Below are 27,643 nucleotides of genomic sequence, written 5' to 3' on the forward strand. Positions count from 1 at the left end.
GCTTGAAATTGCCCCAGGGGAGGTGCAGATTGGAGATCAGGAGGAGTTTCTGCACTGGAAGGGCTGTCAGGCACTGGGACAGGCTGCCCAGGGGGGTGGTGGAGTCCCCATCCCTGGAGGGGTTTAGAAGGTGTGTGGATGAAGTGCTTGGGGACATGGTCTGGAGGTGGGCTGGGCAGGGAGAGGCTGTGGTGGGACTCCATGCTCTGAAGGGGCTCTTCCAGCCCAGCTGGTTCTCTGGCTCTGGGACACAGGGAGCCGCCAGGGCAGGCTCCGGGAAGATCCCTTCACCCAAAGGCTGCCCGGGCCGGGGATGGGGTCACCGGCCCCTCAACGAGGCGGCCTCGGCCCCGGTGTGCGGCCTGCGGGTCCCGGGGCCGGGCGCGGCCTGCGGCTCCCTGGGCGTGCGGGCGCGTGCCGGCCGCTGAGGGCGCGTGCGGGGGACCCCCCCGCCTCCCCGCACACGCGGGCGTGCTCGCGGCTGGCCTGGCCGCTGAGCGCATGCGCGCCGCCCCTCACGCACCACTCGCCTTCGGGACCGCCGAGGCGGCAGGGGGCGCTTTGCCTTCTTGCTGGAGCGGAAGTGCCGCGCTGTGTCCTCCCGGCTAGCCCCCCCCCTTCCACTCTCTGGCGTCGTCTGTCCCCGCCGCCGCTTCCGCTGCCACCGCCGCTCTCCCGGTTGGGTCCGGCCGCTCCGCTTCTCGTCTCGTTCCGCTCCCGTCTCGCTCCCGTTGCCAGCGGCGCCATGAACAAGAAGAAGAAGCCGTTCCTGGGCATGCCTGCGCCCCTGGGCTACGTGCCGGGGCTGGGCCGCGGGTGAGGTGCCACCCGCGCTCCCCCCGGGCCTGGCCTAGGCCTCCCCCGCCGCGGCTCCCCCTCGGGGGCCGCCCGCTCTCCCCGCCGGGCCCCGGGACGCCCCCGGGCCGCGTTTCGTGCCTGGCGTGGAGCCCCTGCCCGGTGCCAGGGCTCTTCCCGGGGATGGGCCGCGGTCCCTTCAGGATGGGCGGGTTCCGCTGAAACGCGGGATGAGCTCCCGGTGCCTTCAGGCTCCGCAGCTGGGAGGGGATCGTGTCTCTCTGGGCGTTGTAGCTGTGTGTGTACGTGGGACCCCGTTAAGAATCCTTGAACCCGTGTGTGTTTGTGCTGGGAACAGCCGGGGGGTGTTCTGATGGGGACACACACACACCAGGAGTTGCCCTTTGCGGGGTGGGAGCTGTGTTTGTCCTCAGCTGATTTGTTTGTGCCCTTATGCTGGGGGTGATTCTGCTGTCTGTGCCCTGGGAAATGCTGTCCAGCTGACTGGGGGTGTCTGAGGAGCCCCAGTCACCCTGTGCCCAGTCCCTTACCCTGTGGTGCTCTGGCTGCAGGATGAGCTGTGTCCTGCTGAGCCACACAGTTTGGAAGAGAGAGCATCTCGTAGTACAAGGTGGATGGTAGAGCAGTGAGCCACGGGGCTGCAGTGTCTTTATAGAATCTGAGACTGGTCTGGGTTGGAAGGGACCCCAAGGATCACAGAGCTCCAACACCCCTGCCACAGGCAGGGACACCAACCTCCAGCCTGGAGCTACACAAGGTTGCCCAGGGCCCCAGCCAACCTGGCCTTGAACACCCCCAGGGACGGGGCACCCACCCCCTCTCTGGGCAGCCTGTTCCAGCCCCTCACCACTCTCTCTGCAAAGAACTTCCCCCTAATATCCAATTTAACCCTTCCTTCCTTCAGCTTTAATCCATCCCCTTGTCCTGCCATTCTCTGCCCTTTAACAAGCTGATTCCCCTCCTGTTCCTCTGCTCCCTTCAGGGACTGGGAGGCTGCAGTGAGGTCCCCCCACAGCCTTCTCTTCTCCAGGCTGACCCAGCCCAGCTCCCCCAGCCTCTCTGCATAGGGGAGGTGAAGTTCTCCTTATAAAAGGATGTTTTTTCCCCCTGGCTTTATGAGCAGTGGGGATGGGGACTGTCTGGTGCCATTCTCACAAAACACCGGTACTGTCTGCTATAAGCTATTACTGTGGTAGCCTGCCTGTGTCACCAGTGGTGGGATTGCAGGGTGCTGAAGGGCTGCTCCTGGTTTCTCCACACAGAGCCACAGGTTTCACCACCCGCTCCGATATCGGCCCCGCACGCGATGCCAACGACCCCGTGGACGATCGTCACGCCCCCCCGGGGAAGAGGACGGTGGGGGACCAGATGAAGAAGAACCAGACGGCTGATGATGATGATGAAGATCTGAACGACACCAACTACGACGAGGTGATGAGACTTTCAGTGCTGTGGAGATGGCAGAGGAGTTAGTTAGCTCCCTGCTGTGAAACCCTGTATGAGCTGAGGTTTCAAGGCCAGAATTCCCTGTAGTTTGTTAGCAGCATCTTCCTTGTTTGCTTAATTGGGACCTCATTATACATGATGACTTAGTGCTTGTGGTGTTTTCTTATGACTTCAGTCTACATATCATGGCTTAATGATCTATAGAGAGCCCTGAGACTCTTGGGAAGAGATAGATAAATAAAATAGTAGTTTAAAAGTACTTTGAGAGGTGGGTTTTTATATTCTGGACAGATGAAATTGAAGCTCCTTTGCTTTGATGTAGATTTGCCTTCCTTGCCTGGGAGTCTCTTGTGTTTAAACCCCACTTTGGTGTGTTGAGTGGTGTGGTGTTATTTTGGGGCTTTTTCAATAGTTAAAAATCAAATGGTTAATGGGAGAAAATGGCCTTTCTTATACTGGGATCTCAGGTGTTGCTTAATCAATTTTGAAAGAGAAGCAATTTGGAAGCAGTTTTGCTTTTGAAATGCAGTGGGAGAATAACCTGGAGGGGTGGTAGGAACGAGCTGCTTTTATTTAGGGATGTGTGTGTGTGATGCAGTGTTGCTGGAAACAGCCAGCCCAGCCATTGTCCTTGTTCTGGGTGACTGTTGGCTGTGGCAGGAACATAACAGGAGCCTTCAACTGAGGGTACTGCTCTCTTTTTAACTGCTTTTTCTTTCTCCTCTCTCTCTCTCCAAATTCTTAGTTCAATGGGTATGCTGGGAGCCTGTTCTCCAGCGGTCCCTATGAGAAGGACGACGAGGAAGCGGATGCGATTTATGCAGCTCTGGATAAGAGGATGGATGAACGCAGGAAGGAAAGGAGGTGGGGTGAATTACACCACCTCTGTGGGCTGTTTTCTAGTTAGCTTGTGTCTTAGAGCTTTCCCCTCCCTTTTCCATTTCCCAGTTCCTTGCCTGCTGGGTGTGTTTTCAGGTCCCTGCGTGGGTTTTGTGTGTTTTGGTGCTGTACCTTTCAAACTGTGCATCCAGGTTTTAAAGATGATGGGCATTTCTGCACAGCTGGCTCTGAGAGTTGATGTGATTGAATTGCTTCGTTGTAGTTAATTAAGATTCACTGTAGTTCATTAAGATGCTGTGGGGATGAGCTGAGTGGCTGGTTTTGGCGCATCACGTACTGCCCAGCACACTGGGAATAGTTGGGAAAGCCATGGAATGTGGGTGTCTGGTGCAACAGCATTACTGGACTGGTTAAATTCACTCCCTGCTCTGCAGGGAGCAGGATGCTTCAGGCTGAAGGTCTCTTGGTTTGAGGTGCCTGTTTTCACACTATAATATTGCCTGGCTTGAGGCAATATTACAGTGTTTCTCTGGCCTAAGGTGGATCATCTCAGCTTGGAAAAAATGTGCTTTTGTTTTTAATCTCTTAGCTCTGATGAAAGGCATCTTTCTGTGACAGCAGAGCTTTGTTTAAAGCCTTGCTGCATGGTACTTTAAGCATAACCCCAGTGCTTTTCTTCCCTAAGGGAACAACGAGAAAAAGAAGAAATAGAAAAATACCGTATGGAACGACCCAAAATTCAGCAGCAGTTCTCAGACCTGAAAGTAAGGAAAAAGGGTCTGAAAAGGGACTTTTATCTTTGTGGCATGTGGGAGGTGGATGGCTGTCCTGTGTTTATTGCTCAGATTTTGTTCGTTACCAAACAAGTGCTGTGTTGTTCTCCAGATTAGAATTACTTTCTGTTGGGAAGACAAGGAAACTCCCCCAAAGCTGGCAGCCAGTGATGTGGGAGTGCTCTCTTGGTGTGAAGTGCAGAACAGGCTGGGGGATGAGCTGCTGGAGAACAGCTCTGTGGAGAAGGACCTGAGGGTCCTGGTAGATGATGACAGGTTGGCCATGAGCCAGCAGTGTGCCCTGGGGGGCTGAGAGAGACAATGGGATCCTGGGGGGCATCAGGAGGAGTGCTACACTCCTGCCTTTGAGAGCCTGATAACTTCTTGGCAGTGAACTAGTAGTTGGGCAGTATCTGACTCTGAATCTTCTTATAAATAAAATGTGTCGTTTAAGCTTTTGTTTAATGATTAGTAATAAAACACTCAAGGCTCCAGGCACTGAGATTAATCTTGAGTATTTGTAGCATTGAATTTAAGAACAAAATAGATTTGGAATCTCAGTCTGGACTAAACCCAAATTCTAATTAAATGCATCTAATTCCTTTGTACGTTGGATTAGAGGAAATCTGATCTCTTGCATTTAGGTCTGTAATTGATCAGAATTATTTCAAGACAATTATTAAGGATTAAGAGCAGTTTAGAAAGGGAAAAAAAAAAACAAAACCCACTTCTACAACCAATAATGCTGGCAACTCCTGTCTGAACAGAGGAAGCTAGCAGAGGTCACAGAAGAAGAGTGGCTGAGTATCCCAGAAGTTGGCGATGCCAGGAACAAGCGCCAGAGGAATCCTCGGTACGAGAAGCTGACTCCTGTACCCGACAGCTTCTTTGCAAAGCATTTGCAGTCAGGGGAGAATCACACCTCTGTAGACCCACGCCAGACGGTGAGTATGAAAGCAAACCTGCTGGAGGTGGGAGCTCTACCTTGTAGTTGGAAACAGGGGTTAAACTCTGCTTTTGTTAGTGGTGTTTGAGGGGGGGAAAAAGATACTTGACCCCCACAAAAACTGGTGTGGTTTGTGAGCCTGTCAAAGGAACTTCTGGATATTAAACTCACATGGTTGCTGGAGTCATTTGTGCCCGTTAGCAGAGAGGACAGACAGGGAGAGCCTGGTTCTCCTGTTTAAAAATGGAAGGAAGTGTTTCTTTTCATTTTCTCTGGCTGTAGAACTAGTTCTGGTGAGCACAACCAACATCTGTGTTAGAACAATGTTTTTACAAAAATGGAAGAGCAAATAAAGTTCATTTTCACCTTAGGGTTTGCTCAACCCTGGAGCAGTTGTGTTGAAGATTATTTGCTTTACAGGAAGCTGAAAATGAAGTAATTTAGTTTGATGCTACTTGTCCATTATGGTCATACAGTTAGAGGAGAAGTTGACTGGCCCTGAACTGGCACTAGATGTCCATGGCACTCCTTTGTAGATATTCTTGCTTGAATGTGCTAGGTGTAAGTGCTTGTGCTCCTATTTTTTTTTATTTGCTTGTTACTGACTCCACTTAACTCAAGTAATTACCTACAGATTTGCAAAACCTGGGTGAGAAGTGTTTTGTGATTCAGGAAAGCTTATGAGCTCTTGGCACTGGCCTGTAGCCACTGGGGAGGTCGAAGAGCAGATCAGCCAGCAGCCTGAATTATTCCTGAAGTGTCAGAAGATATTTTAAGAATGTATTTCTCTCTCTTTCTCTCTTGTTTTTAGCAATTTGGTGGATTGAATACTCCATATCCAGGGGGCTTGAATACTCCATACCCAGGAGGAATGACACCAGGCTTAATGACCCCTGGGACAGGTGAATTGGATATGAGGAAGATTGGCCAAGCCAGGAACACCTTGATGGACATGAGGCTAAGCCAGGTAGGGGTGTTGGGAGGCTGTACCCAGGGCTGGTGGTGTGCTGCTATTTAAGACCTGGTTTTAAACAAGTCTTTAATTCTCTTGGGTGTTAGAAGAAACAGCTTAGCCATGATGTAATTTTCTACTCTTCCTCCCCAAATCTCATGCCTTTCACCCTGATAGAATTTCCTGAGAAATTACCTTGTCCCTGGAAGTCCTGCCTTTATGGGAGAGCACACTGTGCTTGTTTCCTTGGTTTGGTAACAGATGAGGATCTCTGTTTCTTACACAGCTGCAGTGTCTTTCCCAGTCACTAATACATGGGGCAGACTGTGGGGCTGTGCATGGTTGTTTCACTGCACTGACTTGTCTTCCCCAGGTGTCGGACTCTGTGAGTGGCCAGACTGTGGTTGACCCGAAAGGGTATTTGACAGACTTGAATTCGATGATTCCCACACATGGAGGAGATATCAAGTAAGTTTAAGAAGGATTAACAGATTTATCCTCTCAGTAATGGCTGTGATCCTGCATATAAATAGAAGTCTGTCTGAGTGGGTGGCTTTCAGCTAGCATTTAGTTTGTAAAGATGCTAGGTGGGTTTTTGAGGATGAATTCGTTTAACATGAGATCTGGTACGGTCCTTAACTGATGTATTCAGCATCTGACCTGGATGCATCAATTGTGGGAGTTGTTTCTATTCTATCCCTGGATTAACATGCCAGAGTGGTGACAGTGTGTGCTGCCTGCCCAGCCAGGAAATTACCTGCTTAATTGTACCTGTGTACTGCTAATTGAGGCTTGACTGACACCCTCTGAAAGTCTTTAATGTGAAGTTAGACACTCCTTTCATAGAGAATTGCCATTTAAGTCACAGTGATATATGCAAATGTTGATAGTAATACTTGACTTAAGTCAATGTTTGTGCTTATCAGCTTCCAACTACAAGTGCCCAACTGTAATTCCTAAAATCCTTGCTGAGATGCTGAGCTGGTTTTCACTGCAGCCTCTCTGTGTTTGTGTGTACTGGTAAGCTTGTTTTGGTGGTACATAACTTTCACCACCAGTATAGAAACATTTGCAGCCACAGTTACCGTGCATCTGAGAGTGGCTGTGAAGAACTGACTGTGAAGCACTTGGTGATTCAGGAGGATTGTTTGCTAGCATGCTGAAGATGTCTCTGTCTGCCTTCCCTCCTCCTTTAGTGATATCAAGAAGGCACGTTTGCTCCTGAAATCTGTACGAGAAACCAACCCTCATCATCCCCCAGCCTGGATCGCATCAGCCCGACTGGAGGAGGTCACTGGCAAGCTCCAAGTGGCCCGAAACCTCATCATGAAAGGAACAGAGATGTGTCCCAAGGTCAGAACTGCTTTCCTTCCCTGCTGATCCTTGCAGGACAGTAGGAATAGGCTGTGGTTACAAGTACATCATCTCTCTGTTAGAGTTTCACTGTCTGCAGTATTAAAAGAACACACATTCAGCTAGAAACTCTAATTTTAAATACTTGTTTTGGTGTAAAGGAAGATTTGTCTCTCTTCTTTCCTGCCAGAGTGAAGATGTTTGGTTAGAGGCTGCTCGGCTTCAGCCTGGGGATACAGCCAAGGCTGTTGTGGCCCAAGCTGTCCGGCACCTTCCGCAGTCTGTCCGAATCTATATAAGAGCAGCAGAGCTGGAGACAGACATCCGTGCAAAGAAACGTGTCCTTAGGAAAGGTGAGAGCCTCTGCAGGCTCAGGGCAAGAAGTCCTGAGTCTCCCCCTGTTTGTATTGCATTGTAAGTTGCTCAAGGTGTGAGTCTCCCTCTGTATGGCAGAGTTGTTCAAGATATGTCCACAGGATTAAATGGGTCTGGTGGGTGTTCTTCATCCTTGGTGAAAACACAACTGTTAGTAATGTGTGACTTCACTGGAACTTGCTGCTGTTGAGCCAGAGTAAAGTTGTTGTAAAATATCCTTCAGCAGAAAGCAATGGTTACTGAGCCATTGCAAAATGGTGTTTGCCTTGTCAAGTTGGAATGGGTTTGGGGAGTTAGATGGGCAGATGAAAGCAACTGAAATGATGAACTGAGGAGAAAAGGGTGTTTTGTCACCTTGTGAAACCTTTTGGAAAAGGTGCTGGACTTTGTTTGAGTTCCAACTCGTCTATAACCTGTTAGAGACCTGGTGGAGGAGCTTTAAGAGGCCTTGGGGTTCTCACATCCTTTAGCCTGGTGGGCCTTGGGGTTCACTTTACTGCATCAGGTTCTGTGTTCTTGACAAACAGTTTTTCTCTGTGGTGCTTCCTAAAACCTTACACCTTCAGTTGCACTGCACTTGGAGGTTTTCCTCTTCTGAGCAATTACTGGCTTCTCCAAACAATGATCTCTTAATCAGCAGCTGGTTGTGTTGTCCCAACCCAGGTCTTCCTCACGAGTTCATAGTATTCATTCTTTGATTACTTTAACTTGCTGTGCCCGTATCAGTACAGTTTAGTTCCTGCATGACTATTGAATTGTATCAATTCTATCTCCTGACTTTAATCTAAGAAGGGAAAATCCTCTGGACTTGATACATTTTCTAAATCACTGTGATGCAATCTACAGTAGTGAATGGCTTGGCTTCAAGGGAGTAAATTGGCGCCTACCTCTTACTACTGCATGTAAAATTGCACATCTCTGGTGAAGTGACCTCTTACTGCATGTGGATGAAAGTGTCCTAAAGGTTCCTGGCACTGAAGTTGTGAGAGTTCAGGCATTAATTATTCAGTAGCTTTTTTTATTTCCATGTGCTAAGCAGTGCAGTGTGCTGTGAAGTGTCCCTCCTGTGACACCCTGTGTCCTTCCCAAGAGCAGTAATAGATGCTGAACAGAACAACATGAGCAGAAATAGATGTCTGACTCCAGCTTGGGTAGGAGAGCAGTGACTAACACATTAAGTACTGGGTTTTGCTTTAAACTCTGTGCTCCCAAAGAGGAAAAACATCTCGCTTCAGTTTTTGGAACCACCTACTTAATCTCTGATACAGAGCTGTTAGTGGAATGGGGTGTGATTTATCGTTCTCTTTCTAATTTCTGCCACTTAACAGCTTCACAGTGCTCCTCTGCTACCTGGGGAATGTCAGTAATGTGATGCTTGGAGCTGTGTGTATATACAGACTTCAGATAAGTGGCAGTTTAACCCATTACTCCTAAAATAAAAAAGACTGGCTGCCAGGTACTCTCGCTGCAATGCAGTCTTTCAGAATGCGTCTCTCTCTGTTGGCTGTGTGTGTTCCTAACACCCTGCAGAACCTCTGGAGTTTTTAAAGCCTCTTTTCTGGCTGGAGAGCCAGCAAGCTGTTTAAAATGCATCCTGAGGTGTAAAAATCGGATGCTCTATCTAGGAAAACACGTTCTGTCCTGCTGAGTGATGCTGTCAGCTCTTGCAGGCTGATACTATTCACTTAAATTTGTCCAAAAAAAAAAGTCTCCTGCTGCTGCAGACACAAGGAGAAATGGTTAATGCCTGAATCCTCAGCACACACTGCTTGTGAGTGCTCTGTGTGTCTCTGCAGGGCTGGGCTGTGCTCTGAAGTTGAGGCTCAGCAGTGTGCCTCTGTCTTTGCAGCCGTGCTTAAAGGAACAGCCTTGCCTAGAAGCCTAGCTAGCTTCAGAGTGGGTTTAGATGCCCCTTCTCACCTGCTTCTGTGGTCCTGCAATTATTCTTGCTTTCCTGAAGAAGGGTGGGCTCAGTCCTCTGTTACTGTGGCACATTTGTGTGCAATCACCACACTACTGCAGTGCAGCTACTACCAGTGGCCCACGGGGTTGGGTACCCTGGCAGAGGCTAAAAACCCATCCCTTTAGCTTCTCAATGTCACTTTAAGAAACAAGGTTATGAGGAGACAGACTGACAAAAGCTGCTTTTTACACTTCAGGGTTTCAGGCAGTCAGCAGAGAATGCAGTAGCTGACTATCAGACAAGATTAAGGAAACTTCCAAGGCTCTTAATTAGGGGGAGCCCATATTGGATTGCTGAAAGAACACTTTGGATTCGGAGGCTTAGGGTGTTAGTGTCAGTGATACCTTTAAGCTTTTATGCATCCCCCTGTTTTATTTCAGCTTAGCAAGCCAATAACTTGGGAATCTCAACTGGTACCCATTAAGCTGTCAGGAGATGCCTTATGGGAAAAATGAATTGTGAAAGGAACAAGGTTGTGTTGTTATATTGAAGATGGTCCTTTCTATAAAGGGGGGACCTAGCATGGTTAGACCTCCTAGTTGTGAAGAGCCTACGTGTGCTCATTTGCAGAGTTTTGTTGAGCTGGGTGTTTTACTGGAGAGGATGCAATTACAGCTTGTACAGGGAAAGAGCCCTTGGCTCTCCTAAACCTGTTTCCAATTCAAATTAATTAAGGTGTTTTGTTTTTTTTTTGTTTTCTGATTTTAAGTTCTTGTAATTGAAGCAAGATCTAATACAGGTACAGTTCCCTCCCTTCTGTCTTGCAGGAAATTGCACCTGTAATAGGACAAAGCTCTTAATTTATCTTCAAAAAACACAGTTCTCTTTGGCAATCTACTTTATTATGATTGACATAATTGCTTTGCCTCCCTAGCCCTTGAGCATGTTCCAAACTCAGTGCGTTTGTGGAAAGCAGCCGTGGAGCTGGAAGAACCTGAGGATGCCAGGATCATGCTGAGTCGGGCTGTGGAGTGCTGTCCAACTAGTGTTGAAGTAAGTTTTTATAAAGTAAACTGACCCCCCCCACACACCACTGTAGGTTGGCAGTGGAGACTGGAAAACAAGAAGCAGGGTGAGTGCTGTAGGAGTTTTCTACCACGCACTTCATGCCACAGTGAGGAGGGTATGATGAGTAGTGGACTGTGCTTTTTTCCTCCAGAGTTAATTGTCTGGTGGTCATGATATGCCTCATTTTCCTGTGTAATTGTTACATTAGTTGTGCAAGTTCACTGCTGTGCCTGCTGCAGCCAATTAGCCCTGCTGGCATCTGTGTGTAGTGCCTCAGTGATTGTGGAAACAAGCAGACATGCAGCCTGGGGGATCTAAACCAAAGTTCCTCATTGCTGAAACACTGAACCAGACTGTTACACTCAGCTGTTTGAAAGGTGATGTGAACAGAAAATACCAGTGCAGCAGCCCAGCAAACAGAGAGGAGATCTTGAGATGGTTAGGACTGAGCTTTAAGGACAGTAGTAGATGTTTCTGTATCTCCCTTGGTGTTCTGCAGCCGGCTTGTGCTGCTTGAGGACCACTGCCAACTGGTAGCAAAGAGCATAAAGCTGCTTATCTCTGGGCTGACGCTGCCTCCTCCTTCTAATCTAAAATACACCTTGTGTTGCCTGGCAGCTGTGGCTGGCGCTGGCGAGGCTGGAGACCTATGAGAACGCTCGGAAAGTCCTCAACAAAGCCCGTGAGAACATTCCAACCGACCGCCACATCTGGATTACTGCTGCCAAGCTGGAGGAAGCCAACGGAAACACCCAGATGGTGGAGAAAATCATTGACAGAGCCATCACCTCTCTTAGGGCTAACGGGGTGGAGATCAACAGAGAGCAGTGGATACAGGTGGGTGTCACTGGAGGACCCGGGTGAACTCTTCCAAGTTCTGTTTTGAAGGCTGTTGGTGTAATTTTGCACTAGGTTCATCCATGAAGATACCCATGAAAATACAAGAGGTGAGACTACAAAGCTGAGGAGAGCTAAGGCCAGAGTTAGGTGATACTCTGTGTTGAGCTGAGGAATGTCTGGTTTCCTCCTGTCTTGAAAAACAGAATCACAGAACGTTAGGATTTGGAAGGGACCTTGAAAGATCATCTAGTCCAACCCCTCTGCCAGAGCGGGATCACCCAGACTAAACCACACAGGAACCAGCTTCAAGTTGAAGCAGCTGCTGCCTGAAGTAGGACAGAGGCTTCAAGCCCCCAGTGAAGGATTTATATATCTTTTGCATATGTATCACTTGGCTTAAAAGGTATCTGTTTGCCAAAGAAGGCATTGTCAGATGGTGTTGCAAGAAGTTGATGCGAATACTGCATGTGCAGGAGGCAGGAAACATTCTGTTAGTCCTTTATTGGTCTGTAGTCCTGAGGCTTTGTGGAGTAGTCCCATGGCATTTACAGAACACGACCTCTGGGGAGGCTCTTCTGGGCTGTTCTGGTTTTGGTGTCCTGTACTAGAAAAGTAGCAAAAATTTGTAGGGGTTTCCAGTGTTTCAGTCACAGGCAAAAGCTGTGACTTGAGATTGAGTTACTAAGACTCAAAGTTACAAAGACTTTTGCCATCTAAATGGCTTGATGTTTGTGCTACAAGATCCTGTTTCCTCCTGAATATGTCCTGTGCTGTGTTTAAGTGTAAGTCTTTAAATCTGTTTACTACTAAAATCTTACAGCTGGTGGCACGCTGCTGAAGAGTATTGACCGGGAACAAAGTATTTAATATAAACATATCCCTGTGTTAACATCTAAAAGAATTAGGACTTTCTTTGCAGCAGTAAAACAATTAAAGGTTAATTTCAACTTTGGTTTAAAAAAACCACCACCACAGCCTCTGCCTCATGGTCGAGTTCCTTTTCAGTACTAGAGCTGTTCCATTCTGTTATCTGATCAGAGGCCTTTTGAACAAGTTGAAGCAAGACATGCTTGGCTTTCTAAAGGCTTTGTATGTCAGAAAACTGCACTTTTCCATGCATGCTCTGGTGAGAGAGCCCTTTGCACCTTGAACCTAACACCGTTTGTGGGTCTCTTCATTTAAATTCCATTATTTCTTAGCCTTAAGACTTAAGAATCAACCCAAAGCTGAAGGCAGATCAATAGTTCTGATGCTGCAGTTCTTCCTCCTCATTCCTGCAGTTTTGTATTGGCCAGATCCCTGCTTGGCCCAGCCCAGCCCAGGTCAGTGGAGCTGTAAGAGGAGACTTCAGGCTGGAAGGGTTACACATTGTCACACTTTTTCCTTGTCAGTGGATGCAGTTGGTGTGCTGTTTCCAACCAGCTTCTGATAGTTCTTCAGAGAATCAGTAACACCTTCCTTGTGGTGTAGGCACACTAGTTAGTGTCAGGATACCTTTGAGTAATAGGATACCTTTAGTGTGGCAGTGACCCGTGGTGTCTCTGTATGAGCATGAGGAGTTACTGTCGTGGAATTTAACTTTGTGTGCTGATTTCTCAAAATGACCAGGGGTTTGCTCTTGTTTCTAGGATGCTGAGGAATGTGATAAAGCTGGAAGTGTGGCCACGTGCCAGGCAATCATGCGAGCTGTGATTGGGATTGGAATTGAGGAGGAAGATCGGAAACACACCTGGATGGAAGATGCAGACAGTGTATGTCCAGCTGTCAGGATGGGTTTGGGTGGTGGGGGGTTTTTTGTTTTGTTGAGTTTTTGGGGTGTGTTTTTTTTCAACTTTAACTGGGGGAAACTGAACTGAACCTGGGAAAATGGTTATTATTTTTTTAATCAGTGTGTGTGGTTCCTACACCACCTGCCCAGGCTGCCTCTCAGGAGGTTATTGTATTGTTAAGCTCTTTTCAGATTTGAATTTTTACTGAGCAAAAAGTTGGTGATTGTTTGGTGGATTGGGGGGTTATGTTTAGTGTGTAACATCAACAGAGATTGAGGCTCTTAACCAGACCAGGACCTGAGTCGAGTTTCAAGGCACAAACATTTAGCTTGGGAGTTATAGTGAGACTGAAGAGGGGAGTAGGGGAAAATTTTGCCTGATTTTCTTTTCTCTAGGGGAGTAGCTTGAACATACGCTGAAAACTAAACTGTATTTCAGCAGGAGAAATGTCCACTTCACTGGCTGTGAATCAGGCTTACAGCAGGAGAGGGGGGCACATGCTGTGGTCCTTGTCGATCTGCCAGTTAAACCCAAACATGCAAAGAGGGGAGCATTTACAGTGCCTTGCTGACTGTTCAAGCTGCTCTACATGTGTCAGCCCCAGTGAAAGAACAGTGCTACTTGTGCTCTGATAGAGGGACACTCAAAATTTCCTGCCTGCTTCCTTTTAGCAAGCTGATAGTAACTGCTCTGTTCCATACAATGCCCCGATTCATCCGTTACTCTGGGTTACTGAGTTCTGTGTTGAGTTATGCATCTCATTCCTCCTTGCACTTGACTTTAGCACAAACCTAAACTAATTTAGCTCTGATCTGGGTGTTTTCTTTTACAGTGTGTTGCTCATAATGCTCTGGAGTGTGCCCGGGCAATTTATGCCTACGCCTTGCAAGTGTTCCCCAGCAAGAAGAGCGTGTGGCTGCGAGCAGCGTACTTTGAAAAGAACCATGGAACCAGGTATGTGTGCTGCACAGCCCTGGGCTGGGGGGGCTCAGCCTTCTTGCAGGGGGGTCGGTTGGGGAGGCAGAAAACCTACAAGATGAGCCAGCAGTGTACCTTGGAGGCTAGGAGAGACAATGGGATCCTGGGGGGCATCAAGAGGAATGTGGCCAACAGGTCAAAGGAGGGGATAATCCACCCCTACTGCTCTGCCCTGGTCAGGCCCCACCTGGAGTGTTGTGTCCAGTTCTGGGCTCCCTGGGATAAAACAGCCAGGGATCTCCTGGAGAGAGTCCAGAGGAGGGACAGAGATGCTGAAGGGCCTGGAGCATCTCCCCTGGGAGGAAAGGCTGAGTGAGCTGGGGCTGTTCAGCCTGGAGAGAAGAAGACTCAGGGGGGACCTTATTAATGTTTATCAGTATCTGAAGGATGGGCTGCAGGGGGACATGGGCAGCCCCTTCTCAGTGTCTGTGGGGACAGGACAAGGGGCAATGGCTGCAAGTTAGAGCAGAGGAAGAACTTTTCCCCAGGGAGGGTGAGGGAGCCCTGGGACAGGCTGCCCAGGGGGTGTGGAGTCTCCATCTCTGGAGAGATTCCAGCCCCGTCTGGACGCCGCCCTGTGCAATATGAGCTGGGGAGCTGCTTTGGCAGGGGGTTGGACCCCATGAGCTCTGGAGGTCCCTTCCCACCCCTGTGACTCTGTGATTCTATGAAATGTTGTGTTGCACGTGTGGAGTTGGTTCAGCTGGTGGAAACTCGCTGGCGTCGTCTGTACCTCTGACCTTCTTTGTTATGGTTGTGCTCAAAACAGCTTTGGGTTTTATGAAGTCATAAAAAGTTCTTTTGGAATAGGGGTTACTTGTTAAAAATAACCATGAATAAGCAAGGTAGGCATTTCTAGAGGAAAAAAAGAAGAGACAATACAAATTACCCAGAAGTACAGCATGTGTTTAATTTAATTATCATAGATAAACTGCTGCATCGCTGGAGTTGTCTGAGCATCTCAGGCATTTTCTGATTAAACACACACTGCATGTGTATGACAGTGTATTAAGACTCCTGTTATACTGTCACAGCTCAGGCCTCTTTTCTTGAAGTTTATTCTTAGACTTTTACACATCTGAAACTTCCTGCCCAAGTTTAGAATAAAGCAAACAATCTCTGAGGTACCCCACTTATACATTTGGAATTTTCCTTGTTAAAGCCAACAAAACTCTGGAATAAAGCATGGAAGTGGCTGCAGATGCTGAGTTCTGCCTTAGACCTTCAAATCTTCCTTCCTTTTTTTTTTTTAATAAGTATGTCTGTTGATGTTCTCCCATTTTTCCCAGTGGTGGCTGATTTCTAAGCCCCTTGTTCTATCTGAAAAGTGTATTTTCCAGATTAAAAACAAAACCAAAATCAAACCTCTCAATAAAATCAAGGCAGCTTCATCTAATAATTCTGAAAAACTTCCTGTCTCACTTTCTGCTGAGGTTCGTTAAGAAGATTGGCTCTTCCTAAGACAAGTGAGCTGTTTGTGTACAGGATCTTTCTGCAGAGGCTATCAAACAAAGGTGTCTGAACAATGAGCCGTTTGTGGAGTGCTGGTTTCAGAACCCTTGTGGAAAAAAGACCCCACCCTTTCCTTGTTATGAAACAACTTATCAAGGTTTACAAGGGTGGACTTTGCAACAGTATTTATAACGTGGAGTGATAGTGGAAATGGTGTGAGAGCTCCCCTTTGGCAGCGTTCGGAGTGATTGTAACTTGCTCTTTCTTGTCTCAGAGAATCCTTGGAGGCTCTTTTGCAGAGAGCTGTTGCTCACTGTCCCAAAGCAGAAGTGCTCTGGCTCATGGGAGCCAAATCCAAGTGGCTGGCGGGAGATGTGCCAGCAGCCAGAAGCATTTTGGCCCTGGCTTTCCAGGTGGGTATATAGACATGTGTGGTGGTGGAAAGATGTGACTTGTAAAGAATACAGACTAAGCTTTTTCTGTCAACACCTGATTCCTGCTGCCTGTCAGAATGCCTTTCCAGTGTTCTTTGATTGTTTTGTGTGGCAAAATGTCCCCCTGTAAGATAGTGGCAAGTGGGAAGCAGGAGTGTATCTCTACTCTTGTAGTAGTACCACAGCAGGTTCTGAGTTCATAAACCATTGATTTTACTACCAGGGCTCCCCCCAACCCTGGTCAGGGTTCAGAATCCCCTTGTCTTGGTCACCTGTCTCTTCAGTGAAAAGGGTAGTGGTCTGCCCTAATTAATGAGGTTACTGCATTACTTATGGTTTGGCCAAACCCTTTCATCCAGGGTGAAAGGAAGGGAACGACCTGCTGGGTGCTGAAAGGAGAATGGATGGAGTGAAACACTGGGAATAAGGCTTAAAATCTAAGCCATAGCAAACCCAAATGACAGGTCCTGAGATGGAAGGTAGAAGATATTTACTTCCTATTTGCTCTCGATGCTTTTTGTTGCTATCCTGAAGGCTTCTTGACATGGTTGCCACTGAAATGACTTCTATTGCAGGAGTGTTCACAGACCTCAGTTGGGAATTCAAGCTTCAGTTCTTTAGCTCAGGGATAATAAAATGAGGGGTCTCATTGTGGCAGACCCTGTGATCTTTTCAGTATTTAAACTGGAAGTTCAGAAGATCAAGCATTAATGCTTTTCAACAACTGAGAAGCATCCAGCTTCTAAACTGGCATGTATCTTTGTGTTGTGCATCTGTTTTGGAGGATTTCTGTAAACTTCAAAGGTCAGAGAAGATGGGGAGGAGCTTGAACAGGAAAAAAATAAAACCCCAACCCTGCTGTGGATTGACAAAGCTCTGATTTCAATTTTAATCTGGATCAAAGAAAGGATTAAATCTGCTGTTGATTCATTTGTCTGTCACTTGATGTTCTTGCAGGCCAACCCCAACAGCGAGGAGATCTGGCTGGCTGCCGTCAAGCTGGAGTCGGAGAACAATGAATACGAAAGAGCGAGGAGGCTGCTGGCCAAAGCTCGCAGCAGTGCCCCCACTGCAAGGGTGAGGATGGCTGGAGGGGCTGAGACCTCACTGGGCCCACGGGGGACTTGAGGCGGAAGGAGGAGTTCCTTCAGTTCTGTGGCCTCAGTGACTGACCAGCTGGCTCCCTGCCATTGCCTTTCGCAGGCATGTGGCCGCGTCGCTGCAGCGAGTTGCAACACACAGTCGTGGCATGATGGGAAGGAAGAGGCTGAGATTGAGTGAAGGGTTTAATTTTATTTATTGATTTTTATTATTTTTTTTTTTTTCACACAAATGGCAAAAGTCAGGAAATTCCCAGTTTACAGCTGTTTGTATAATGTTCAAGTTGCATAAAGGCATGGCTTGGAAAAAAGGGAAAATACTTTCACAGAAGACTCGCTTCTGCTTGCTGTGCTAAAGACAGCTCTGGTCCAGTTTGTTGCTTAAAGTAACACTCCTGTTTATCTCTAGTCTTACTTCTGGGATGAGAAACTTTGTTGATTTTCAGCTGTTTGTACAGAACTGTTTTAATTCGTTAAAGAAAAAATCAGTTTGGCTTCTCCCCCACCTCCCTCCACCAAACTTGTCCTTCACCCTGGATCTTTGATGCTGTTTATTTCCTCTTTTGTCAGTCAGGGAGCTTCTCTGCAACTGGGGCCACAGCTCTGCTCTCAGACTTGGTGCCTGTCTTGTGAAGTGGTGGGGGAAGTTTTGGGAATGTGGAGGATGGGGACCAAAGAGTAGTGAAGCAGCCTTCTGTCTGTAATGTATTTCTCACAGCTGTAACTTCTGTGAGTAGCTAAAAGGCATTTCTGTTCAGAAAAGTCTATGTACTAGTTTATAATTAGCAGGACAGCAATTGTAACTTGAAGCTGTAAGTAAGAACAGGTGGTACCTGGGGTCTGGGGAGATCTGATTGTGCTGATGAAGCACGCTTGAATCTGTTAATTGGTCTATGATACCTACAGACACCATACAACTGTCAACTGTGTGCTGGTAGGCAAGATATGGGTTACATCACACTGTTCTAACTCCTCTAATATTTGCATTTACCTTTCTCATTGTTACCTGTTCCCACTGTTATTTAACCCTGTTGTAGCTTTGTGATTTAGTGTTTTGGGGGGTTATTTTTATTTTACTTCAAACTGTAGTGAATCAATAACATTTTAATGTATGGAAGTGGGAACACACTGCATTGGTGGACTAAAGGTTTGTCAGTGGCTGCCAGTCATAAGCTGCTCTGGTTCATTTTCAGGTCTTCATGAAGTCTGTGAAGCTAGAATGGGTGCTTGGGAACATTGCTGCAGCCCAGGAACTTTGTGAGGAAGCCCTGAAGCACTATGAAGACTTCCCCAAACTCTGGATGATGAAGGGACAAATTGAGGAGCAGAAAGAGCTGGTAGAGAAAGCAAGAGAGGCTTATAATCAGGGGGTAAGATGTGTGTTACTACAAGTTTGCTTTGTGCTTCTGGTGTGGAGAGATGTCTGCCTTTGAACCAAAATGGAGAGGAGTCTGTCCCTGACTAACAGAAGAGATGATTTCTGTTCTCTGTTGTTTGTTAAAACAATAACAAAACCATAGCACCTTGAAATAAGCAGCAAGAATTTCTCTTAGCCAGGATCCCTGTGCAGAATTCACTTCCATGCTTGAGAGTGTTTGCTGTATGGTTGATTCCTCAGTGGTAGGAAAAGTGTCACTGCACAATAATTCACTAAGATTTGTAAAGACTAAAAGCAGGATTCTTAAAAGAGAAGCCTCCTGATGAGCTCTTAGATACACACACTCTGCACACCACCTCCTTTTGGAGCACTCATGTCTCTTTTAAACGGTAATCTGTGTCCTTGGGTAGGAATGCTGCTGAAAGTGTCAGCTGAGAGAGGGAAATGGAAGCAGGTTTCTCCCACTGTTGGTATCTTAATGGCTTCCCAGGCTTCAAAGACAGTTTTTCCTGCGTGCTGCATTGTTGTGGGCTGGTTATGTGTAAGATCCCTCCATGTCCAGCCAGAGCACACACTCTAAATGTATTATTAAGGGAGATGTATTTTTTCCTCTTACTACTGGGACAGTACAGCCTAGTTGACATGCCTGACTCTCTTGGATATAGGAGAAACTTGACTTCTCTATGTTCTGTGCTGTAAGACTAACTAGGAGAAACTTCAGCAACCTGATCAACTTTGTCTCTCCAAAACTCTTCAGGAGGATGTAGGGAAGGAAGTTTTATCACATCTTCATGTCACCATACCTTTTTTTTCCTTTAAACAGTTGAAAAAGTGCCCCCACTCCATACCCCTGTGGCTTTTGCTGTCCAGGCTGGAGGAGAAAGTCGGGCAGTTGACTAGAGCAAGAGCCATCTTGGAGAAGTCTCGCCTAAAGAATCCAAAGAACCCAGATCTCTGGTGAGTTGTGTGGAGATGAGCTGAATTGGGGCTACAAAGCTGCTGCATTCTTCAGGCCAACTGTTTTACATCTTCTCAGCCATCCGAGCCTGGAAGTTAGGGCCATGCTGTCCTAGAGTTTATTCTGGGCTAACAACTTTATCTGAACACCAGAAACACTTTGGTGATCCTGGCCAGTGTGTAGCTACTCTAAGGAGCTGGGGACTACCTCTATCTTTACTGATAGTGCACAGAGCATGAAACCCAGGGGATCTTTCATTTCTGTTATAATCTGATTTTCAGCTTGTTTTTCATCTAGGCCATTACAGAATAAAGGTCAGTTTTATTTTTAGTTGGAGAGGAATGGGAAGATGTCAGTCACACACACACTCTCAGAATATGGGCAGATGTTTACAATTTCCAGTGACCTTCATGTAACTCACTGTTTGTTTCTGCATGGTGAACATGTTGTCATAAATCTCATCACCGAGTCTCTTCCTTCCCAGGTTGGAGTCTGTGCGGTTGGAGTACAGAGCTGGGCTAAAGAACATTGCAAATACTCTGATGGCCAAGGCATTGCAAGAATGCCCCAATTCAGGTGAGCTGGATCTCATTTCTGTCTTGAACACAGTTGTTTGGCCCAGGTGATAAAGACACATCTCTTTCTAAGATGTCCTTTCTGGCCAGGTCTCAAAATACGATGTTTCAAAGAGGTGTCAGTCATCCTTCTGTCAATGAAATGTTAAGAGTCTTTGTGAATAATCCCAGTTGCTCTGTGCTGTCTCACACCAGAGGTTGGTCTTCACAGAATCACAAGGTTGGAAAAGACCTTTAAGATCATCAAGTCCAGCCATTCATTCCATCTTGCTGCAATACCCAGTCTGTTATTGGGTCCGTGGCCCACACTTTGTTCCCACATTTCCTGGGAAAGCATCTTGGAGATGGGTGGCTTTTCTCTGAAGCTGGTAGAAGTCTGCCAAGGTTTAAAAACTGAAGAAAGACTCTCAAGTGTTTGTAGTTAGGAAGTTCAGTGGGAAAAGAATGTGTTTGTCCTTGCCTCATCAGAGTACCGCTGGCCACCGGAGACTTCCCGTTGCTGGTTTGCCTGCACTGGTTGCACTAGTGGCTTAATAACATGTGCTGGCAGCAAATTTGTGTCACAGTCATGATTAGGGGATCGTGTACCATAAATGTTGAGTCTTGGGTTTTGATTATTTTACCCCATTTTTTAAAATAAAAGGCAAATAGGTCATATAATGCAAGTCAGTTGGTTCTAACCAGCAGTGGAAACGTTTTGCCTCTTGGGATGGGAGGAGAAAGTGCATAATGCTTCCCTATTTTTTTGGCAGAATTGTGGGAAGACTTAATTATTTAAACATGTTGACATCTTTGGAGAGAAGATGTCACATAACTACAAAATGTAGTCGTCTGCTGCAGGACAAAGCCTTTTTAGCTGGCCTTCAGGGCAGGTTTTGAAAGGTGTTTAATTGGTGGCTGCTAAAGTCCCAGTGAAATATTTGGGAATGAAGTGACTTTTATGACATGATAAACTCTTTGCAAGCTGCTCACCATGTGAGTGGGTCAACAAAGCAATACCACCCAAGTCCCTGCTTTGTTTTGTGAATGACCTAATGCTTAATGAGTGTTTGCCACCGCAGGCGGTTGTACAGAATCTGCCTGTTGCTATGGGGATGGGCAGCAGGAGCTCAGTTTTTGTTTAAGTAAAATTGCTTCAAACCCTGTCTTAAAACTCCCAAAACCAGGATAAAAGCCTGCAGGTATTAGCTTGTTGGACACCTACAGTCATGGAAACCAGAGACTTCAGTCCACTGATTGCTGAATTGATTCCCTGTTGCTTGTGTGTGGGCAGGCTCCACCAAGTAAAATGCAAATAAATGGTGTTGGTGTCCTTAGTGGGCCTGGAAAAATGTGGTTTGAGCCTATATCTAAAGAGTGAGAAGAGTTCTGCTCTGGTCTGTCACTGCAGTCATCAAGGCTTGTGTATGTTCCCCTGGTGTAGTTTATGGGAAGTGAGAGCACTTTGATAGAGTCCTGGCAGACACAGCTGTCAGGCTTTGCTTTGAAGTGATGATCAGCAGGTATGGTTGGCAGACAGGAGAAACTGAAGATTTCATGCTCCTCTGAGCATATTTCCTTTCTTGCTTTTGGTAGTGAAAGGAACTAGGGATTAAACCCAGCTTTTCTGGACCTACCCTGTCCTTCATCGTGTGTGTGGAGAGCCAGCATCAATAAGACCACGGTGCTCTCTGGCACCCTTGCAACTGCTTCCAAACAGTGTACTTTGCACCTTCTGGGACAGCTTCTGCTGCTGCAGTTTCCTCTTTGGACAGATGGCTCTCTTTCACTTTTGAAATAGGGAATTGCCCTCCCCAGTTCCACTGGCTTGCAGTGTCTCATCTGAAAGGCATGAGCTCTGGGTTAGTCTGGGGAGTGCTGGAGCTGCAGCAGGGTTGTGGGACAGAGATGTTCAGAACTGGAGATCCAACGTTGTGCACGTAGCAGCTGAACATTCAGAGTACTGAATGAAGCATCGCTGCCCAGAGAGTGGTCTGGGGTGTGAGTAACCACCGGGGTGGGGGCACTGGTGCTGCTTGTGTTAGGGACAGCTGGCCAGATGAGAGGCTGGGGAGGGTTAATCTCAGAAATAACACTAAACAATCTTCCTTCTTGACTTGATTAAGGAATCCTGTGGTCAGAGGCAATTTTCCTTGAAGCGCGACCGCAACGAAAGACCAAGAGTGTGGACGCTCTCAAGAAGTGTGAACATGACCCCCATGTCCTGCTGGCTGTGGCCAAGTGAGTTCCTGGGCTTGATGTAGTAAAAATACCCCTTTCTGTGTGGCTGCATCCATGAGGAAGCATTGCACTCAAGCACAGCCATGTGATCCTGGCTGCAGCAGGCTCAGTAAGCCTCCAGTAAGGGCTCTCGAGCTGTCTCCTAGTAACTGTGTGGATCTCTCCCTTGATTCAAAGCAGGGGATGTCAGCCTGCCCTCAGGCTGTTCTGGTGGGTCTGGGACTGCTGCACAAACAACAGTACATTCACAGAGTCCTTCTCCAGTGCTGGATAGTGGCACTCTGAAAATCACTATCTGTGTGTCCCTTGAAAGACATTTCAGTGTGCTTTCAGATGAACCAGGCTTAGTTCAACTTTGTAGCATGTGTTTTAATTACTTGTGAATATAGGGACAATTTTTGATCACTATTTTTTCAATTTTTATGTTGCTGATTGTATTCTTCATCTTTTCTCTGTATCCTAGATCCTGTCTTTTTTTTTTTTCCCCATCCTGAGCTAGATTCTCTGCTCTTCTAGTCTTCCCCCCTCCTGAAATTCTGCTCTGCCAGTTTTCTTTAGTTGTGGCCCTTTCTGGAATGCAGACTACCAGTCATTTTGTAGTTTGCTTCTCTGAAATGGGAAGATAATCTACTAGGAATTGTCTCCCAGCCTAGATGGAGTGATGAGGCTTCCAGTGCTGGAAAACCACTGTAAGAATTGACTCCTGCTATGTCCTTTCTGGTCAGATGTGTGAACGGGCTCTACAGCACTCGTGACTGGAACGAACAAACTTGTCTTGCTTTGTGAATACCAGAAGAGGTTAATGCAGGAAGCATGTTGCCCAAACCATTTCCCAATTCTTTCACAACTCTTTTTTATAAGCCAAAGAAAACTGTAGGATACACTCCAGTGACTGCAATGCCGGGTTCTGCCAGAGAATGACAGCTGGCTGGTTCAGCTTGAGCAGCAAGTGAGAAAAATGTTAACTTTTGCTTTGTGCAAACTGCTTCCAGGCCTCTTCTGGTGCAATCCCAGACAGTTTAGCAGCTAATCCCAGCACAGGCAGCTTCCTCTCCCATCGTGACTTGGATGCAGGTAGAGCAGTGCCACAGTGTCACACATCTTGTTCAACAAAAGCAAGTGGAGAGTCTTGCACCTGGGGAGAAGTAACTGATTGAATCAGGACAGGCTGGGGTGACCTGCAGGAGAACAGCTCTGTGGAGAAGGACCTGAGGGTCCTGGTAGATGACAGGATGGCCATGAGCCAGCAGTGTGTCTGGGGGCTGAGAAAGACAATGGGATCCTGGGGGGCATCAGGAGGAGTGTGGGCAGCAGGTCACAGGAGGGGATCCTCCCCCTCTGCCCTGGTCAGGCCCCACCTGGAGTGTTGTGTCCAGTTCTGGGCTCCCTGGGATCAAACAGACAGGGATCTCCTGGAGAGAGTCCAGAGGAGGGACAGAGATGATGAAGGGGCTGAAGCATCTCCCCTGTGAGGAAAGGCTGAGTGAGCTGGGGCTGTTCAGCCTGGAGAGAAGAAGACTAAGGGGGGACCTTGTTAATGTTTATCAATATCTGAAGGATGGGATGCAGGGGGAAATGGGCAGCCCCTTGTCAGTGTCTGTGGGGACAGGACAAGGGGCAATGGCTGCAAGTTGGAGCATAGGAAGGACTTTTCCCCAGTGAGGGGAACTTTTCCCCATCTGGATGTCTCCCTGTGCAATATGAGCTGGGGAGCTGCTTTGGCAAGGGGGTTGGACCCCATGAGCTCTGGAGGTCCCTTCCCACCCCTGTGACTCTGTGATCTGTGGAAAAACTGCTTAAATATGTTGCTGAAAATGGCCACTATTTGCAGGTGCTGAGCCTCTGCTATCATTGTTCGTGCTCTTTTAAATCACAGTTTATTTAACATGGAACAATCAAGAGTATTATAGAGCTTAAAAACAATCACATAAGCTGTATAATTTTACGACTGGCTAAGCTCTTTATGAGGGATGGCTGTCTGATTTGATAAAGACCTTCCTAGCTCAAATGAACTCTTTAATGCAAAGGAGTGAAACCAAGAGGCTATTGACTCAGCTGGTTAATTACTGGGGAGAATTTTCAGACTTTGTGAGGACTTTTGTGAAATGGCAGCAGTGGGCTGGGTGCCAGGCTGGGATTTCAGCGCGGAAGCTTACGTGCTTGCCTTGCCTTGTAAAGTGGAGCTGACAAGATAGCTCTGCTCCACCAGAGCTTCGTGGATGTGAATGCAGCCACAGCTCCAGGAACATGGATGTAATTTGCAGTTAGTTAATTGTTAGGTTTGATTGTTAGGTGCTAAAATTGCCTTGAAATACTAAGAAATCGGAGGAGGGGAAATAGGTGCAAAGCGTATGGTCCTGTCTCTATCCCAAATGTGGGACAGCATTGAATTAACAAAGATAAGCTCAAGAGTAATACTTCCCTTCTCAGGAGTGTGTGTCTCTTCCCTTGGCTGAGGCTAACTTAACCTGCTGCCCCAGGGGGAAGTGGTGGAGGTTCTTTTTGGTCCTCTCTTGTCTCTTCCCCTCCCCGCGGAAGCACAGTCAGCAGATGCCTGCAAAAATCTGCTGTTCCTTCTTGGGGGAGCTGAAAAAAACCCAAATCAAAATATCTGTAGAGCCTTGAAGTGTTGTGCTTGTGGATTTCCCCGTCCCTCTGAGGAGAAGCGATCTGTTGACTCACTTCTTGTTTCCTCAACAGACTGTTCTGGAGTGAACGTAAAATAACCAAAGCCCGAGAGTGGTTCCACCGAACAGTGAAGATTGACTCTGACCTGGGGGATGCCTGGGCTTTCTTTTACAAATTTGAGCTCCAGCATGGCACAGAGGTGAGTGTGTGCCTGGGGATGGGGAGCTGGGGAGGGCAGCAGGAATCCCTTGCCAGTGTTGGTCACCCAGTCGCAGGGATTGCTGTAGCACTGGGCTGAGCGTGCTGCTGCCTGCGTGGCTCGCCAGGTGAGGCTACAGCTGTCACGCCTGGTCATGAATGAGCATGAACAGGCCTGTGTGGTGGTTTTTAAAAGGCTCTGTCATTAGCTGAGCTGTCTTTCAGGCTGCTCTGCTCTCCACAGTCAGGCTAGTTTGTGCAAAAATCTGAAATCAATCTCCTTTCTGTAAAATGAAGCTTTCTCCTAGGGAGACTCTCCTGTCATGGTGATGCTGCGTTTGTGTAACTCGTCCTGTTTCTTCACAAGTGTCAAGTACAAGTTGCATGTGAACACAGCTGGAGGAACAGTCTGTTCTAATCTCTGATGGCGGTTTTTACTGCCTGATATTACTGAACTGATGGGAGTGTTTATCTTCTGACTTCAGAGAGACCTCTCACTTGACAGGTCTCATGCAGGTGGTAACGCAGAGGAAGGTTTTGCTGCTGTTTCTCTGGTGTAGCCCAAACTTGCTTGGCTGTAACTTGGCCAGTTTGTTCAGCATGGCAGGAGAGTTGCTACCACTGAATTTTAACACAGACTTCCAGAATGCCTTTAAAACACCCAAACAAAAAACCTACTGTAAGCTTTGGGTGTTTGAGTGAGGGAGGGGCCAGGGGATTGTTAAATATTTGGCTCTGTGCTGGAACAAACTGGGCAACCTTGTGTAGCTCCAGGCCTGGAGGTTGGTGGCCCTGCCTGTGGCAGGGGGGTTGGAGCTCTGTGACCCTTGGGGTCCCTTCCAACCCAGACCAGTCTGTGAATCTATGATTAAGAGTTTTGCAAACAGCCATTTCTCTTCCTCACAGGAACAACAAGAAGAGGTGAGGAAGCGCTGTGAGAACGCTGAACCTCGCCATGGGGAGCTCTGGTGTGATGTCTCCAAGGACATAGAGAACTGGCAGAAAAAGATTGGAGAGATTCTTGTCCTCGTGGCAGCCAAGCTTAAGAACACCTTCTAGAGTAGGCTGGCTTCAGCTGCTTAGTCACCTCCCTAGGACTTGCCTGCTTCCCTGCTTCTGGGGCGCTCGCCCTTCCAGCACCACGGGTTTCAGAGGACAGGAGATCAGCAGTGATACAGAAGATCTTCCCTCCAAAAAGAGCAGCTGCTTCCTCCTCTTCCCAGCACTATCACTCTCAGCTTGCACATGGTCATCAGCCTCTGCTCCACATCCCAACGCTGTCGCTGGTGTCATCCGAGAGACGAGCGGTCTTGTGAGGCTCCCTTGGGGTTTTCATTTCCATGCCTGAGCCTCCCCATAAATACAGGCTTCAGTGGGTGCTTGTGTGGATTCTGACATCTAGCAGGCCCCCAGTTTCCTTCCCTAGCATGTACCCCTGTCCTGTCCACGGTGGGCAGTTCCACTAGTGTTTGGCCCATCTGATGCTGGCTCCTTGTCAGCAGATCTGGTCTGTTGGGATGCCCTCAGTGTCCTTGAGGGAGAGGAGTGAAGTTCTGTAGGGGGAAGACCAGCAGCTGAGTGGGATAGCTGGGCTGGCCCCTCTTTCTTTTTTTAGCTTTTCACCACAAGCCTGGTTTAGTTTGGTCTCTGCTGGCATCCTGCAGCACAGTTCAGAAGTGTTCCTCAAACCTGAGTGTTTTGTGAACTCTCAGAGTGTGTTTTTAGAGACCTTTACCTTGATTTTTTTTTAAAAATGTGTATATAGTTTAACCTTATTCTTTTAGGTGTCTGATTTCATTAAGCACAGTGGTATTGTAAAGCAACAAGGCAAAATCCAACAATCCCCAAGGCCCTTTTGAAGGAACAACCTTTATTTAAAGCCAGGGAGATGCTGCACCCTTCCAGTGGCAGCTGCTTTCAGGGGGTGGGGGGTGTTTGGGACGACTCTCTTTAAGTGCAGATGGGAAAAAAGCAAATTCATGAGAGGAAATCTTTGTGTTTGGGACCCTTTATAAGCTGTCTTTAGCTTTCTACACTCATGCTCTGTATTTTGAAATGACTTTCTTCTTGTTACTGAATGAAAAGCTGTTCATGTCTTACATGTTAGGATGTAGTGAGAGTACCCAGGTCTCGCTGTGCATTATGTCATCTGTTTAGTTGGAGGAAAAAACAAACCCCTTATGGCTTATTGGACAATGTGTATGAAATACAACTTGTTTTTTGGTTTCCTTACGTTCTGTTTGAATGTGGTCTTGCCCTTTGACTGGGAAGAGCAGAAATCTTTGAATTTATCAGGCTCTCTCTGCTCTGGGAATGTATCTGCCAGGGGTGGGTGCACCAAGTTGGGGTCCAGCCTTTTGCCAAAAAGGATGAGAAACCTGCTGTTGAATGCTGTTGGTCTGGAAGCAAGAGCCTGGTTTTCTTTAGGATTAGAAGGGAAATTCTTGTGCTCTCTCTCAAATAGCTGGTGTGAAAGTGTGGGAAGCTGCAGTTTCATTGAGGAGGGTGTAAATCATGGGTGTCCTGGGGAATTGTAGTTTCCCAAAGGTGAGTGAGAGGTCTGGGGAGTGGAAAGACCTTGCTCAGGGATTTCATGCCATCATTGGCATCCTTCCTCTGCGTGGGCTTGTGCACTGGGGAA

The 27,643-nt window shown here is 47.3% G+C and overlaps 1 protein-coding gene across 1 annotated transcript; it reads left to right on the forward strand.

Moving 5' to 3' along the window:
• The first annotated feature begins 629 nt into the window (after positions 1-629).
• PRPF6 (pre-mRNA processing factor 6) lies at positions 630-27,230 on the forward strand. Its single transcript, XM_084271591.1, has 21 exons — positions 630-816; positions 2,079-2,247; positions 3,008-3,126; positions 3,788-3,866; positions 4,643-4,819; positions 5,633-5,788; positions 6,147-6,241; positions 6,970-7,126; positions 7,317-7,479; positions 10,339-10,457; positions 11,091-11,309; positions 12,941-13,063; positions 13,914-14,035; positions 15,786-15,924; positions 16,903-17,022; positions 18,239-18,415; positions 19,247-19,380; positions 19,866-19,957; positions 22,062-22,176; positions 24,877-25,003; positions 25,909-27,230. The coding sequence occupies exons 1-21, from the start codon at positions 746-748 to the stop codon at positions 26,059-26,061; spliced, it is 2,826 nt and encodes a 941-aa protein (XP_084127717.1). The 5' UTR covers positions 630-745; the 3' UTR covers positions 26,062-27,230.
• The last annotated feature ends 413 nt before the right edge of the window (positions 27,231-27,643 follow it).

This window comes from Gallinula chloropus, assembly GCF_964237585.1.
Source record: "Gallinula chloropus genome assembly, chromosome: 16".
Taxonomy (NCBI): Eukaryota; Metazoa; Chordata; class Aves; order Gruiformes; family Rallidae; genus Gallinula; species Gallinula chloropus.